We start from the raw sequence: 17,314 nt of genomic DNA, 5'->3' as shown, positions 1-17,314 counted from the left end.
ATATAAATACATTTTATTTTGGGGAGGATGGGATAGGAAAATGGAGCTCTCCAACAGCAGGAGATTTACTTTTTTTTTTTTTTTCCCCACTAAATTAAATAGAGTTATAATTATAGCAAAGCATTTTGATTGCTCCCAAGGGGTTATTTTTAGCATTTTGTTTAGCAGGAAATAAAAACAAATTTGGGGGGGGAAATGATGGTTCTGAAACAGAGCAAGGAGCTTTCCCTTCCCTCCCCATCCCAACCTGCATGCAAATGAGCTCCATGCAAATGAGCTCCATGCAAATGAGCTGCTAATTGTCCCTGCTGGAGACATCGATAGGTGGGGATAACAGAAATCCAATTTCTGAGCTTTTATGGGGTCCCTTTGCTGAGGGACACGGAGGGGCTGTGGCACAGGGGGACAAGGGAGGGTGGCATTGCCATGGGACCATCCTGGGGAAGCCTTCCCGGGACAGGGAGGCCAGCACGACCCCAGACCCTGCTCTTGGGTGACACTGTGAGGTGACACTGCTCTGGGGGGTGACATTATGAGGTGACACTGCTCTGTGAGGTGACACTGCTCTGTGGGATGTCCCTGCTCTGTGGGGTTTCACTGCTCTTGGGTGACATTATGAGGTGACATTGCTCTGTGAGGTGACACTGCTCTGTGGGATGACATTTTTGGGTGACATTGCTCTGTGGGGTGACACTGATCTGTGGGGTGACACTGTGGGGTCCCTGCTCTGTGAGGTGACACTGGAGGGTGTCCCTGCTCTATGGGGTGTCCCTGCTCTGTGGGGTGTCCCTGCTCTGTGGGGTTTCACTGCTCTTGGGTGACATTATGAGGTGACACTGCTCTGTGGGGTGACATGGCTCTGTGAGGTGTCCCTGCTCTGTGGAGTGTCCCTGCTCTATGGGGTGACACTGTGGGGTCCCTGCTCTATGGGGTGACACCATGGTGTGTCCCTGCTCTGTGGAGTGTCCCTGCTCTATGGGGTGACACCGTGGGTTGTCCCTGCTCTGTGGGGTGTCCCTGCTCTATGAGGTGTCACTGTGGGTTGTCCCCTCTCTGTCCCTGCTCTGTGAGGTGACACTGTGGGGTGTCCGTGCTCTATGGGGTGTCCCTGCTCTGTGGAGTGTCCCTGCTCTATGAAGTGACACTGTGGGGTCCCTGCTCTATGGGGTGACACTGTGGGTTGTCCCTGCTCTGTGGGGTGTCCCTGCTCTGTAGGGTGACACCGTGGGGTTGTCCCCTCTCTGTCCCTGCTCTCCAGTGTCCCCTTGTCCCACAGGCCAAGGTGAAGGCCTTCTTGCTGCTGGGAGTGGCCCAGCCTCACCCAGATAAAATTCCCTCTCTGTGCTGTTTGTAGCTGGAGTTTTGGGCTCCACTCCGTGTCTGCCCCCATGCAGGGGCTGCTTTGGGGTCCCTGTGGGTCCCCTCCAGCCCAACCATGCCATGGATCCATGGATTCAGTACAGAGCTCACAGCTGCTCACTCTGACCCTTCTGCTGGCCAGCATTTCTGCATTTCTGCATTTCTGCATTTCTGCATTTCTGCATGGAGACCTCCCAGGAGCCCTGGAGCCCAGAATTCCATTTTGCCATCCAATACCCCTGGCATGGAGCTTGGTGTGGAGCCAAGGGAAAAACAGGGATTTGGGGATTTGGAGATTTGGGAATCCAAATCTGTGAGAGCACAGGAGGTCACTGTGGGGATTCTGCTGCCATAGGAACAATTTTAGCTTTCCCTCCAGGTTTGCTTTTAAAATGCTTCAAAATTCCTGTGCTGAATCCAAGGAGCAGCCCAAATGTGTGGGGATTTTTTAAGGAGATGCTGTTTAGGGCTGTGATTCCCACAGAGCACTCCCAGCAGCCACAGTAGTTTTATAAACACATTAAAGTTAATTTGGATGTCCCATTTCAGGGCCAGGCTGAGCAACCTGTCCTTCCTACCCTCCAAAACCCAGCACTTGGCAGGAGGAGCAGGCTGGAATTTGGGCAGCACAGGGAAGATGTTGCAACAGGGATGTGTGGAGTTTATGACATGAAAAGTGCAAACCTTGGCAAAACTGGGAAGGCTCTTGGAACAAGAAGAGAGCACAATAATTAATCCCTACTGGTGCTTTCTTAACAGCAAAGACTTAGGAATTTTTAATGAATTTGTTGGTAAGCTCAAAAGGAGCTTTAAAGTTCCATATTTTGAAATTTATGTATTTTAAAAATCCTCTTTACCCTGAGAGTCTCTGAGGAGGGAAGTCTTCCCAAGCTGTGGGGAACAGAGGCTTTGAATTGTGCTGTTTATAAACCCTTTTTTTATAAACCTTTGTGAGCACAGAGCTGGGGCAGCTCAGGAACAATTTTACACACTGGGTGTGTATAAAATTCAGTCAAAAAAAAAAAAAGAAAAAAAAGAGGATGATCCCAAAGGAGGAGCTTTCTGGTTCTAAATTGGAGAGTTTGACAACTCCAATTCTGGTCACTCCATTTGGGTGAATTGCAGAATTTTGATTGCTCCTCAATCTCAGTCAGTCCACAGCCAATTTTTTATTTATTTATTTATTTATTTTTAAATCCTACCATGACTTTGGATGTTCTCAGCCACAGCAGTGCCCTGTCCACTTGGGACCTCCCACAAAGTCCTTGATCTCAGGGATTTCCCATGGCTGGAGGTTGATTTGAGCTCCTTTTGTCCCCTGAGAATTCAGTCTTTCAGCAGCAGGAGGTGTCCTCAGATCCTGCATTAAGAGGGGTGAAAAAAGAGCATTTCATTCTCATTTCTGTTTTATTCATCCTCATTATATGGATATATTTTATATATCTATAAAATACAAAATAATACAGGATATTCAATATACAATATGTTATTATCTAAGTCACATTCCCTCTTTCAGCTAAATAATTGTATTTATTTGTCTTGATTCCTCCTCTGAGGGTGAGGATTCTCAACCCTTTACTCAAAATTATCACTGAATTTGCAGCATTTGTTTGTATTCCTTCCTTTCCCAAATCTCTACTCCAGTGTTTGACTGCCATCGTTTGGAGCAGGGATTTTGAAAAAAGACTTTAATGCTGATCCTTGCTACCACCATTATTTCAGGACAAATCTTTTATCTCAGGATTTTACCTTTTTTTTTGTTGTGTTGGATTTTTTTGGGTGACTCATTACATCCAATAACGTTTCACTGACATTTTCATGAATACTTTTCTCACCAGGTGTCTCTACAAATTCCTTGCTGTAATTCCTCACTCTCTGGGGCTGCCTCTTCATTTTCCCTGAGCTGTTCCTTTGCAAGGAATTGGGCTGAACATCCCAATTTTCCTTCAGAACACGACACAAGTCACGATTTGTGCAGTGCTTGAGAGCAGTGCCATGAATTTAAAGCAGGAGGAAACCCCTTTCTTTTCATTCCCTTTGATCTAAACATCAATATTCCTGTTTATGACAACATTTTCTGATCTGATTCCATGGCACAGAGCTTGCAGCTCAGCGTGAGCGTGGATAAATCAGCATCCTGCCAGTCTGGGAGCTTAGTGAAGGGCTCTAGTCCCAGTCCTGGTGTTATATTGGGCAAAACCCCAGCTGGGGGGAAAAAAAATCAGTGTTTTCCCTATGGAACAGCCTTGTAAAATGTGAGGATGAAACCAAGTGGGTGTAACAGATCCCCCACTGAAGCTCAGAGGGATTTATTTAATGGTTAAGATTTTCCTCCTGAGATTTGGGGCCAACTTCTCTGGCAGGGCTGGGAGCTTTTCCAGCTGTTTGTTGACATAAATTTCCCTCTTCTTTCCATGTTCTGGCTCAGAAGAGCCACGGGACTGGTTGGATGCAATCCTGTTTGGGGTTGGTTTGCTTGGTTCCCCAGGGACAGGAGGGCAAAGCCTCCCCCAGGAGCAGCCCAGGCCACTCTGACCTGGGGGTTCAGGAGCTCTTGGTGCTCAGCAGCAGGGTGGGAAGGCAGTGGGTACAAGAGAATCAATCTGTTCCACTGGCATCTGCTAAATCAGGGGGAAAGGATGGAACCCCAGGGAGAAATCCCCTTTTCCTGCCTGGCAGAAATCCCATACATGCTCTGAGGGAAAGAACAGACCTGCAGCAATACTGAAAGCAGCAATACTGAAAGCAGCAATACTGAAAGCAGATAAAAATAGGGAAAGAAAAAAAAAAGAGCTGTCCTGAAGCTGTCCCCATTCCCCCTTTGTTATCTCCTTAACTTTGCTTATTTAAAAGCACACCAGACATCCCACAGGAAAAAATGGATAAAAGCAGGATCAAGCCCTGGTTGTCAGGCTGATAAATGGTTATCACTGATTCACAGGGCTACTCTGTGCTGCTTTGGTGTTGTATTGCACTAAATTGGACTGCAAGACAAGAGGAATTTGGGTTTTTTTTTCTGAATAAAACTTGTAACTGAGGCATCATCACCTTGGTCCCACATGGGGCTGCTCCCAAAATGTGATGTGGCTGTAGATATCCAAGAGAAGCAGCTGCCAACACCAGGTTACAGCTCTGCATGTGGAGTAGCTCTGGATTTAACTGGCACACAATTGATGGGCATGGATTTTTGGGGTAAAGCTCCCATTCCCCCCTTCTTTGGAATCTCTGGGCAGTCATCCCCCATGGGCAGCTTGGAAAAAACTCTCCCAGAGGAGCCAGGGCAGCAGCATCACAGAATTCTCCACAGCATCACAGTCCTTGGGCAGCTCAGGAGGCACCAGGGGCCACCAAGCTGGCACAGCAGGCACAGAGCTCCTTCCACCCCCTCAGGCATCCAGGACAATGCATGAACAAAACACCCTCAGCACCTGGCTTGGCAGCAGGGCTTTGCTGGAGATAAACTGACCTGTGAAACTGCAGCTTGGCTCTGAGATTGTGAGAATTAATGTATTTATCTGAGGGTTAATGTGTTTATCTGAGGGTTAATGTATTTATCTGAGGGTTTCTTGTAGGGTTCATCTCCTCTAGAAAGGGGAGAACAGGTCTCAGTGGCCATGAGATCAAACCACCCTGCAGGTGTCTGGGCTTCCTTTGCTGAGCTTGGGGTCTCAGTTTCCCACCTGTGCAGCTGAGAGGACCAAAAACGTGTCCTCCTGCTCAAAGAGCTTCCTGGTGGGAAATGTCCCCCAGCAGTTCCTGCCTGTCTCATCAGGGACATCCTCACCCTTGTAAAAGCAGCAGGAAAGGCTCAGAAAAGCCAGGATAAACTCTTTATCCCAGGGCTGGTAAAAATGGGCTTGGCACTGCTGAAGGATGGGGTTGGAATGTGGGCTGCTCCTGGAACAGCCCTGGAATGGCTCTGTGAGCCCCAGGAGCACAGACACCCTGGAGAGGAGCTGCTGGATGGGACAGTGCCCATTTCTGACCCACAGACGGGGCAGCTGAGAGGTTTTAAAAACTCTGATTCCATTTTCAGTCTCATGAGAAGGGTGAGACAATACAGGTGTTCTAATTGACACCATCACAATCAGAAGGCAACTATTTTTAATTCCAATACATTATAAGCATTTCTTGGCCTAGCAGCTTTTTGCTGTGCCATTCTTTAAAGCCAGCAATCTAAAATTGCCCCTCTGTGGGTCCCACTCCAATGCATCTTTCATAGTTTATCTCTCCAAAGTATCTGGTCTGATTTGCAAGGCCATCCTTTGAAACTTGTTTCTAGTTCCATTTCTCTCTCAGCAATGTCTGCCCTATTCCATGGCATTTCTAAGTCAGCATTTCTTATCTCAGGGTTTGCACACTGCGTGGGCCTTGTGTCAGCCCTGAGAACTCTCCACAACCCCATTTCCCACAGTCCTCCATCCATCCCAGCTGAAATCCTCCACAAAACCTCTCCAAAATCCTCCACAAAACCTCTCCAAAACTCCTTCTTGGACAATACCCTTTGCCTGCCCCAGAGATGGGGCAACTGAGAGGCGTTTTGAAATCTTTTATTCTATTTTTGGTTTCATGTGAAGGGTGAGACAACACAGATGTTAGAATTCATACTATCACAATTGGAAGCTGACTATTTCCTAATTATAATATAATTATAAATTATAATACATTACATAACTTTCTACAAATCCATTTCCCACAACTCCTGTCCTTGTCTGTGGGTTCTCTGTATTTATTTTCTACCTCTGTCAAGGTTGGGATTGAAGGCACTTGAGGTGGTATTTCATATTTGGACTCAGGTGTTTATTATTTCTTATCAGTGAAACAGCTTCACAACCATGAGTTCTTTCATTAGCAAGGCACAAAATGGCAAACTGTCTCTTGTTATGAGGTCTTTTAAAACTAAACTATCCAATTAAGAAATGACACTGAGATTATTTTCCCTTTTAACCCAATAACTGATCCCTCAAAGCCCACAATGTGGACTTTTCTAATTACAAACCACCCAAACCCATGAAGAGGAAGGTAAAGAAGAACAACTTGTGTCTGCTCTGAAACTTCTTTCTTGCTTCATATTTATTTCTAAATTCTAAAACCCCAAACTCTTAAGTTTTCCACCCTGTGAGATTAGAGGATGGAAACCTGCAATAACCAACTCCACACCTGTGATCCCAGTGCTGTTAAATCAATTTTGGAAGCCTTTGCACACCTCAGGTCAAGTGCAGAGTTCCCTTGTGGTTCTCCTGACATTCCCTTGTGGGTCTGTGCCTTTCAGCACACAAAGTTTCAAATTCTCACATCCAGGGTCCCACCCTTGCCCTCTCAGCAGTGCTGCCCCCAGGCAGAGCCAACCCCATCCTCACTTGTCTCTGCTCTAAAACTTCTACCTTGCTTCATAATTATTTATATTGTAAAACCCCAAACTTTTAAGTTTTCCACCCTGTGATCTTACATGGTGGAAATAACCAACTCCACACCTGCGATCCCAGTGCTGTTAAATCAATTTTGGAAGCTTTCTCCACACCTCAGGTCAAATGCAGTGTTCTCTGGTGAGTCTGTGCCTTTCAGCACACAAAGTTCCAAATTCTCACAGCACAGAAAGTTCCAAATTCTCACATCCAGGATCCCACCCTTCCCTCTCAGCAGCGCTGCCCCCAAGCAGAGCCACCCCCCATTAACCCCATCCTCGCCTCCCCCGCCTGCAGCTTGAAGGCCGTGCTGATGGGGAAGCCCCAGGACAACACCGTGGACTTGTCGGGGATCCCGCTGACCCTGAAGGACCTGGAGAGGGTCACGTCGTACCTGGAGCACAGCTCGGAGCACATCGACACGGTGGAGCTGTGCTTCACCGAGCTGACGGACGAGATGCTGCTGCAGCTGCTGCCCGCCCTCTGCGGGCTGCCCCGCCTCACCACGCTGGCCCTCAACGGCAACCGCCTGACCAAGGCCATCCTCAGGGACCTCACCGAGACCCTCAAGGACCCCAAGAAGTTCCCCAGCGTCACCTGGATCGATCTGGGCAATAACGTGGATATTTTCTCGCTGCCCCAACCCTTCCTGGTCAGCCTGAAGAGGCGCTGCCCCAAGCAGGGGAATTTGCCGACCATCCTGGAGTTTGGGGAGGGTCAGGTCAGCGATCTGGAGGGGCAGGAGGGGCTGGGGGACAGCCAGGAGGAGCTGAGGGCTGGGCCAGGCCAGGCTGGCGGCACAGACTGGGAGCAGATGGACAGAAGAGCCCAGGCTGGGGAGCTCCCTGGCCCAGGGCAGGGTGCTGCCACAGCACAGACATGATGTCCAGCCCTTGGGTGGGCACCTTGAGCAAGGATGACTTCAAACCTCAGAGCTGCAGGGGTTCTGTTCCCACTCCTGGCTGCTCCAGGAGTCCCAGTGCTGCCTTCCCCCTGTGCCACGAACGTCAGTGATTTTCTTCTGGAAGAACACATAAAAGTGATCACGTAGAGTGTTTGTATTTTCTAACAGCTGGCCAGGTGTTTTGAAGCATTAGTGGTGTGCTGTGCTTTTGGCTCTCTCAGAAATGCATCTCCAAGAGGCTGCAAAACCTCAGAAGGGCAGGAAAAGGGAGCGGGGAGGTTCCCTTCAGTGCTGGATCTCAGCTGCTCCCCACGTGTCATGGACAGACAGCAGCCACCCCAAAGGGACCTGCCTGGGATAAACCTTCAATCCTTCCACTCCTGACTTCAGGAATCACTGGTGAGAGGCCTGGCTCCTGAGACACAACAAAAACCTGCTCACACACCGAGCAGGGGTGCTCCTCTCAGTATTGTGAGCCCAGCCCAAGGGAGAGCTTTGTTTTCCTGGGGCAGGGTTAAATCCCAGCCTGCAGCGTGCCTGGACACCACCCTCACCTCCAGCCTTAGCAAAACCAGGCTGGCACCTGTGCCTGCCCAGGATTTCTCCAGTAAAACCCAAGTTCCCACCAGCTCTGAAAATTCCTGAGCTTTTAATGGGAGCATCTGATCCATTCTGGGAGGGACACACAAATCTTGGAGTCAGGGCTCAGGAGCATCACTGACAAAAAGAGACCACGGTACTGAAGGGTTAAAAAAGGTAGAACAAGCCTGGGGTTCATCCCCTCTGCCACTGCCACTCAGCCAGCTGGGATTTAAAGCCCCAGAAAGCCTTGGGGTCCCTTGGCCATGGCTGTTGCCCCCTGGACCAGAAGTGCTTTGTTCCTAAAAGGTTCCAGTTTTTTCAAAGCCAGGGCTTTGGGTTTATTTTCAGAGGGAAATGGATCAGCCCAGAGCAGCAGTGCTGGAATGTGCACTTTGGCTTTTTGGAACCAGAATTTCATTGGATCCCACAGCTGGGGGAGGGCAGGAAAGTGGGGAAATTCCTCTGTGTGTTGCAGGACAGAGCTGGCTCCCTGTGCAGGGGGAGCCTCTTTGCCCCAAGCCCTTCCCTGGGCAGCTCCCAGCAGTGACTCCAGCTTGGCTTTTTTTGGGTGCAGACAGACTTTTGGTCCCATTGGCTCTGTCCATTCTTCCAGGCTGCCAGTGGTTGTTTGTCCTCCATTTGCAAGAAGGTAATTTAGAAAAAACTCTGCTACTTTTAATACATTTGGCATCAGTCAGTATGATTTGCATGTATCCAAGCCTTTTTTCCTTATTGTTTTTGTTTTTGTTTTTTAATTCTAACTCTTTCCAACAGGCATGAAAAAAAAACAAAACAAAACAACTTTCCAGTGAATATGGAATATTTCTGTTTGAAATAAAGGAGCTATCCATAAACAAAATAAATGATAATGTTTAATAAAGACCCAGTGTTGAATTTTCCCTTTGTCCAGGTTGAATGCCCAGGAAAAAGCAGAGGACAGGCAGTGCTGAGAGCTGCTGGTCTGGTTTCTTCAGGGGGCTGGAGAAATAAAGAGCTCAGTTTATTGCCTGGATTTACCAGGGTGGGCACAAGCTGGACACAGAAGCCTCATAAAAGAATCTTTTAAATAGTAAATATTGTCAGTGTGTAAAATAATGTGGGAGAAAGGAAGGCTGAGAGTGGGGTAGTGCTCCTGAAGGCAGAAATGCTCTTTATTGCACCATGGGCTCTGTCCCAGCCACAAACCATGGGGGCCAAGGAGCTGGGGGAGCACAGGGGGATTTAATCAAGAACAAGATTTCTCCTTGCAGAAAAAAAGAAAAAGAAACTGCAGCAATTTCTTCTTTCTACCCAGGTACCTCAGTACTGGGCTCTGCTCCTCATGCCCAGCTCAAGCCCCTCTTTCTGTTGAAATTATTTCAATCACAAGCTCCTTGCTGCAAGGTTTTTATTCCCTGCTAAGTATTTGCACAGGACCTGGGGCCTGAGGGGCTGCCTGGACCCCCCAGTTCTCAAATTCCCAAACCAGAGGCACTTTGCATTTAGAGGGAGCTCTGCATCCTTTATTCCTGCTTTGCTCCATTCCCTCACGGACAAAAACCACCCAGGAGCTGCTCCTGCCACATTTCCCCTCCAGCTCAGCTTCCTCCTGCTGGGAACACATCAGCCATGGAGAAATAATTCCAGTATCTCCACAGGGAGATCCCCCAGCCTTTGCCCTGTGCAGGTGTTGCAGTGCTCGAGCCTCCTCTGCTGCCCTGGCACTGACAATGTCCCTGTGCCCAGAGAGGATTCAGCCCTCCTGAGACAGAGACAGAGCTGGAAAGGGATTTTTGTCAATAGATCCGTGCATGCTGGAGGATGCACCAAATTACTGCCATGGAAAAAGGGGGAAAGGAAAGCTGAGCTGTTGTAGAGGGTTGGTTATAAAAGCTTTGGCTCATCAGTGCCTCCCTCACAGTGTGGATTAGCTCAATTATCCACTTAGTGCACTTCAGGATAATGATGATCCTGTGGGCTCAGCACTGAGTGGGTTTGGTTGGGTTTTTTTTTAAAGAAAGCAGAGTGAGAAGCTTCCCTTCCCAGCTCATCAACATCAGAACAAGCTCAGGGCTCACTCCACATATCATCAATGTTCCCTGGGCTGCTGCTTTGGGTCAGAAGCTTTTAACTGGCCTTACATGAAGGATTCAAGGACTGAAAATCACTGCTGTTAGAATATTAAAACACAATGAGGTCATTTCTTGTCCAGGAGAGGAGGGAAGGGCCACCATAAAATAAATAAAGCATAAAAAGCCTCAGCCTGCCTTGGTTGGTTCTCTCCCCAGCAGCACCACAGCTCTGCCTGGGCATCAAACAAACCAGTCTGGGGAGGAGATTTATGGGCTCAGCAACAAAAATGTAATTGGAAATCATTCTGTGCAGATTGAGGAGCCCACAGACAGTGAGGGGAATGGAAACAGCAGCAGGGAATGAGAGAGGGGTGGGAGAGCCATGAAGGGCTGGTGCCACGGTCCAGAGAGCTCCTGCCAGCTGGGGGATGTGGGAAGGGTTTGCACCAAGGCTGGCTGTGTTTTGAAGGTGGTTTTTCATTTAGAATGAGGGTTCCTTTGCCAGAGGATGGTTGGGAGCAGGAAAGAGGGCTGGGAAAAGTCACCCCTGAGCAGGGAGTGTGTGGGAGAGCAGAGGGAGACACAAAAATGCTGCTGGGGTGTCCAGAAGCACAAAACACTTAGGCCAAAAGCATTGCTGCTGCTCAGGGGCAAAGTCAGCAAATGTCAACCCAAAATTGCCCAAACACCAACCTTTGCCAGAGCCAAAAAGTGACCCAAAGGATCAAGGGGATGCATGGGAGGCAGCAGTGGCTGAGGCTGCCCCAGGCAGTGCCACCACTCTGGGTTATCCCAGTGAAGCTGGGGAGGGGCAAAGCCCCTGCAGGGCCCCCGTGGTCCATGGCCCTGCCCCAGCACCAGGAGCTTTGTGAGCTCACACTCAGCAGCACTCAGGGCCTGCAAACACAAAGAGTCCCTGCTCCATCAGCTGGGATCTGCCATTGCCAAGGAAACAAACTGACCTCATCAGCAGAATTCACAGGCAAAGCTCAGGGAAAAAGGGGTAAAAACAACTGACCCAACTCTGCAGTGAAAGGTTCCCTGGTGAGCTGAAACCTCCTCCCAACCTCTGTGGTACAAGGATGTCAGCCTTGATCCCACTTTTGCTCCACTCCAAGGGCAGGGGGGTTTTTCTGTGCCTGGGGATGATTTCCACCAGCAGCTGGAAGAGCAGAGGAGATTTCCAGCTCTGTGAAATGTCTTTAACAGGAATTTCTGAAGGGCAGAGCCACCCCTCCCAGTGCTCTGACTGCTCCAGCCTCACTTCCTACGGAGGGCCCAGCTCCAGGCACATTAATATTAATAATAATTAATTATCATGAATAAATGAAGGGATATCCCCAGGCTGGACAGGACTTGGAACAACCTGGATTAGTGGGAGGTGTCCCTGCCCACAGCAGAATGTTGGAGTGAATGGGCTTTAATTCCCCTCCAGCCCAAACCATTCTGGGACCTGGTTCTATAAAATGTTAGCACAGGGTTTGTTCTCAAGGAGGAGCACAAGAGCTTTGCTCACTGCAGGAATCCTGGATCCCAAGCTGGCACTGCAGGAAAGGTATTTAGGAATAAAGTGTCATTTCTGATGTGCCAGCTCCACCAGCCATGGCTCAGTTACCCCTGAAGGATGGGAATTGGAGGTGCTTTGTCTGCAGTCCCTTCTGGCAGTTCTGGCCATGTATTTTTTACCCTCCCACTTTTTTATCCTCCTATTTTTTATCCATTTTATCCCCCCTCTGTAAATACCCAGAGACACAGCTGGTTTTACCTTCAGCTCAGCTGATGGCTTTACATAAAACTGAAGAGCTGATTTAATAGAGTCAGAAAAGATGCAACCTGTTCACCACAGCCTTTAATTATGTGTGCAGTTTGCTGAGTTTTTTTGGCTCCTAATAGCTTATTGATCCTCTGGCTTCTGGGCCATCCTTTTTCTTTGCTTTTTATTAACTCAGTCTGAGGAGAAAATAAACCTGTGGGCTGGTTTGCATCCAGCACTCCAGTGAGTGCACGTGGCAGCTCTCAGGGAGCTGTAATTGGAAGGACAAATAGACTGGAGGTTTACAAAAGAGGAGAGAAATATGAATATTTAATTCACTGCAGGTTTGGTCTGGGCATTTATCACTGGATTTTCAAGGTGTGTGATGTAAAACCACTTCATTTCTGACTCTCCCTGTCAGCTCTGTCCTTCTCCAGGGAAAACCAGGGCTCCTCTGGCTCTGGGAAAGGGTTTGGGGAGGTGCTTTGTGATCAGGATTTTGCAAGTAGCACTCACAGCCATCCTAAACACAATCTACATAAATAAAACCTCAAAGCATCTTCCTACAGGCCCAGATTTATGGAGCAGACATGCAGAGACTCAGGGATGGATGGAAAACCATGGGATATTGGGCTGCAACAGATGTGGACACCCAGCAGCATCACCCAGGAATGACTTCCCTTGGGCAGCTGCCCCTTGCCTGGTCACTCAGGTAAAGCTGCAATTCCAGCTCTTCCAGGAATGAAGAACAAAGCACTAAAGACTCAATCCCACTCTGGGAGCTGCTGCCCCAGGGCTCTGACTCCTGATCCCCAGGACTCCACTGCTGGGCAGTTCTGCATGTGGAGAAACAGGCAGAAAATCCCAGGAGTGGCCAGGCCTCAAACACACAGGACAAAAGGCCTCTGCCTGGGGCTGTGTGCATTTCCACACCCCTTTCCAAGAGGAGACCTTCACCATTCCCTTTTTGTTGTTGTTTCATCTTCACTGGACCCACCTGCTTATTAAATGATCAATTCCAAGGCTCAGCATTTTCCCAAGCTGTGCTTTCCTGCAGGCTCCACCACAGGCACAGAAACAGCAGAGCTGGGGGCTGAAATGCAAACATTGTCCTTTTTTCTGTGCCAACCCCCAAAATGGGCTGAACTTCCAGGGCAGGGGCAGCCACCAGCCCAGAGCTGTCCCCTCACCCTGGTGTCACATCCATTCTTCAAACCATTTTGGTGTTGGTGATTTTTCAGCCCTGTTCTCCCTTCTTTTGTCTCAGCTCCAGCCTCTGACCTGTTGCCAGGTGACACCACATTGTTGCTGTCATCTGCAAAGCCCTTTCTGAAGCATAAAAGCAGCACCTTTGAAATCCCTGCCCTTGATGCAGCTCCTGTTTTGCATTTCCAAACAGCCTGGCCCTGACACTGAAGCTTTATTTCACCTCCTGCAAGCACAGAGCACCTTCCCCCAAAGCACAGCAGCAAACAGGCTGTGGGGAGGTGCCTGCAATGATTCAATTCATTAAATTCCAAGTGCAGCTACCTTGGTGCAGGGGCTCCCCATCACTGTGCATTTCAAAGCTCCCACCTCACCCCCAGCTCTGAAACAATTCCCATCATCTCCCCAGCAGGCATCCCCTGGATTTCACTCAGCGCAAAGAGTTTCTGATTTACTGCCATGGATGAAAGGAATAAAATACCTGATTTGACACAGTCCAGGAGAATTGCTTTATCCAGGGAGTGACCAAACCCTCTGCCTGCTCCCAGCAGGGCTCCAGCTCCAGTCCCTTATCTGCCTGAGGTGATGTGGAGCACTGCAGACTGCTGCAGGATTATCAATGCAGGCACAGATGTGAAACATTTCTGTTGGGTATTTCAGCTGCTGCTGCATTCAACAGCTCACAGATCACCTCAGCACCTGCACTGCACTTGCTGTCTGATAAGGGCTGATAACCAAATTACCATTGGTGCCACTATTACCTTGACTCGGGTGTTTATTAATAAAGTTTCAGCTATCCAGGAAAATTTGGTATTTTTTATTATGGCTGATAACCTCAGGCTTAGCTGGAAGTTTGTCTTTCATGTGCTGTTAAACCTCAAGCCTATTCCACTGCTCAGTGACAGCAGCACCCAACAAACCCAAAGCCAACACTAACAAACCTTTAGGTGCAGTTTGCAAGTGCACAAAATGCACAAAAAACCAAGAAAATCAAACCTAGAGTGACTATGTGACAGGATCTGGGAAAGCACAAGCAAGAAAGCAATCAAACAAACTGGGAAGTAAATCAAAATGATAAAGAAAAGCAAGGAGAGCCCAGCAAAAAGCCATAGGCAGCTTCAGAAACATCAATGATTATTTGTTTAGAGTTTGTGTTGCAGCTGGGCTGTGCAATGATTTTACCACAAACCATTACAAACCAACAAAAAAAAACTGTTATGGAAAAAAATCCAAGTATTGACTTGCAAAAACTAACAGGAGCCTAACAAACAAAAATCTTAATTATTGGAGATTAAACTTTTAACATCTCTATTTGATTAAAACAGCAGGGATTTGGAATCAGCCTGCACTGAGTGATTTGCTCATTTGCATTTTGTGCAGGTTTCAGTTGCACACAGGTGCTGGGCTGGGGGTGTTTATTGACTCAAAATCCACCTGGAGCAGGCACAGCCTGGCAGCTCCTGAGCTGCATGGGAGGGAAGGGTAATGAAGGGCAAATCATTCTTTATTTTTGTCAAATAAAAATAAGTTTTAACTCTTTGGCTTCTCATCACACTCAGAGCAGGAACACTGGGGTAGGACCATGAACTGCAAGTTTGCACAGCATCAAAAGCTCATCAAATGAGCCTTTGCTGGTCCAACACTGAGACACATTAATTAACAGCTAATTAAAGAGTGACATTATCACTGTGTGTGGGATTCTCTACACAGTAATGAAAGTTGCAAATCTTATTAGAAACAGGGAAGGAACCAGCAATAAAACCGAGTTTCCCCCAGGAAGCATCTTCAAGGCTGCAAAAATCTTTTATTTCAAATGCTCTGAGCTTGGTCACTGCCCCACCTTGTGGGCTGCAGTGTCAGGAGGTAAAGCAGGACAAATGTTACCCTGAATTAGAGCACAGGAGCAGAAAATGCTCAATGCTCTTTAAATGCTCTCCTTGCATGCCCTAAATCAAACCCCACCTGGTCAACCCTCCCCACGTTCAGCAGGTTTGGGACCAGCTCATGACAGCTGGGCAGAAACTGATTTCAAGCATAAAATGAAGGCACTAAATGACATGAAGTGACAAAGAAGGGGAATGTTTGTCCTGGCAGAGCATTCAATGATGCATTAACCTTGTCCTTCCTCACAGGAACACATGAAATATGCTCCAGCTCTGGCAGCACAAGGTCAGGGGGGTGCCAGGAACTCCCTGAGCCTGAAAAGACCAAAGTCCCCCTGGTTATTCTGAGTTTTTGCTCTGAGAAGCTCAGGAGTTGCTGCCTGTGATATCTCAGAAATTGTAACAAAGCATTTGACATCCTTTAGCTGGGAGAAAACAAACCTGGGACACTTTTCTTGCACGACACCAACAGCAGCTCCTTTGTGCCTCACATCTCTGAGATGAAGGAGAGTTGGAAAAGTAACAGCTCCTCCTCCTGCTCTGAGGGGAAAAGGAGTGAAATGTCAATATTTAGGATTTCTGGCACTCTGAAAAGCTCAGGCACACAGGATATCCCTTCCTCCCTCCTATTTAAGAAGCTACAGCTCCAACTGCCTCAGCTGGAACAGCCACCAAGGCAAGAGAGAGCTGCTCTTTGCATTGCCATTAATAGCTGGCATGCATTAATTACAGTAATTTATGGCTTTGCATCTGTGATTATTCTCATGCTGCTGCAGATATGATTGCTTTACAATACTAATCAAGAAATGAGGATGGTAACCAGCATTTATGTGAAATGTGGAGCTTGTGATTTACAGCGAGGCAGTTCTGCCCCTGTGGATCCTCCCCTCCTCAATCCCAGCCCCTCAGCACAGATTTTGGGGATAATCTCCATGTTTTCTCTCAAACAGTGATTTGAGACATGGCACTGCCATCTCTCTTATTGCTAAAAGCTGGCACTCAGCCATTCTTTGCTTTGTTGCATATTTTTTCTTTCTGCTTTAATCTTTTCATCTATTTTAGATTTATCCAGGATTGTTGGCTGCTGTTGAGTGCCAAAGGGATTCCTGCCAACTGTTCTTTTTAAACCTTCAGAAAATCCAAAATAATTGTGTTTTAAAACCAGATTTTTGTCTGCTGTTTATTCCCCAACACGAAGTTTTAAGTGCTCCAAATGTAATCAAAACAGAATGGTTTTATTTCCCTTCCCCTCAAGCACCATGAAATTATCTGTGCTCCCCTGGAAAATCACAGTAAAACGTTGAGGGCATTTGTTATGTTTGAAAGGCACCTTTTCTAACAGAAATAACACTTTTCCATTCATTAATCTCAGCAAAAACCCAGCCTGTGAGAGGATCCCTGCTGAGGAACTTGGGTTTTGATTAGAACAATAAAGAAGTGATGCTAAAATGAAACTCATGAATATTTATCTCCAACAGATACCACCAACTGCACCCTCAATAAACCCAGGTAAACTCAATATTCAAGTTTTCCCAGATCAACTTTGCTCTGTTTTAATGAGAGAGTTCTAACACTAGAAAGCAAGAACTTTAAAACAATGGCAGCAAACCTTCCTGGAGCAAATGCAACAGCTCATTAAACAATTTGCTGATTATTTCTGTTTGCTGGGGGCATGTGGCTGCTTTTACCTCCATGGTCTGCAGATTCACATTTAAAAAAGGTGGATCCTTGTGCTTTTTGGGAGCTTTAAACCCATTTCTATTCCCAGTGTGTGTTATAAGTACAAACATGTTCTAATACACAAGCTCTTAAAATCAGGGAAAAATAAGCTTTGGTTCTTTAAACACTGGGAACAGAATGTGATTTTAATTGAGGAGTAACCTGTTCTTCATAGTGCTCAGATCCTTTCAGAGTAAGAGCAACTAAATTCCAAATGTTTTACCTACTCCATTGCCCAGGCTGAGTGTTTTTATTAAGCCCTGGATATACTACAGGAACAATTCTAGGAAAAAAAAAATCCAAATTAATTTACCTGCATGTTGTAGAACCAGGAGGTTTCTCTGAAAAACACTGAGCCTGCTTTTCTGAACACTAAGAGAAATTCCTGAAATTCTGCATTTCATGCAGTTTATACCTCAGGCAGCACAGCAACCTGTGCTTTTGGAGGGACA

General features: G+C 47.4%; 2 protein-coding genes across 2 annotated transcripts in view; one reads left to right on the top strand and one right to left on the bottom strand.

Annotated features, from left to right (window-relative positions):
- The window catches only part of LRRC75A (leucine rich repeat containing 75A), a 57,455-nt gene extending 48,323 nt beyond the window's left edge, over window positions 1–9,132 (top strand). The window contains exon 4 of the mRNA XM_054647180.2: window positions 7,062–9,132. Coding sequence (XP_054503155.2) covers window positions 7,062–7,647 — 586 coding nt within the window. The 3' untranslated portion in view covers window positions 7,648–9,132. The remainder of the gene's footprint in view (window positions 1–7,061) is intronic.
- The window catches only part of NCBP3 (nuclear cap binding subunit 3), a 31,660-nt gene continuing 20,483 nt past the window's right edge, over window positions 6,138–17,314 (bottom strand). Inside the window, exons 19-20 of the mRNA XM_054646909.2 lie at window positions 6,834–15,683; window positions 6,138–6,519 (exon numbers count right to left, since the gene is read on the bottom strand). The gene's annotated coding sequence lies outside the window, so the exon portion shown is untranslated. The remainder of the gene's footprint in view (window positions 6,520–6,833; window positions 15,684–17,314) is intronic.

This window comes from Agelaius phoeniceus, chromosome 20, assembly GCF_051311805.1.
Source record: "Agelaius phoeniceus isolate bAgePho1 chromosome 20, bAgePho1.hap1, whole genome shotgun sequence".
In the NCBI taxonomy this organism is placed as follows: Eukaryota; Metazoa; Chordata; class Aves; order Passeriformes; family Icteridae; genus Agelaius; species Agelaius phoeniceus.
The sequence above is the reverse complement of the archived record's forward strand: the minus strand, read 5'-3'. Positions and strand labels throughout refer to the sequence as shown.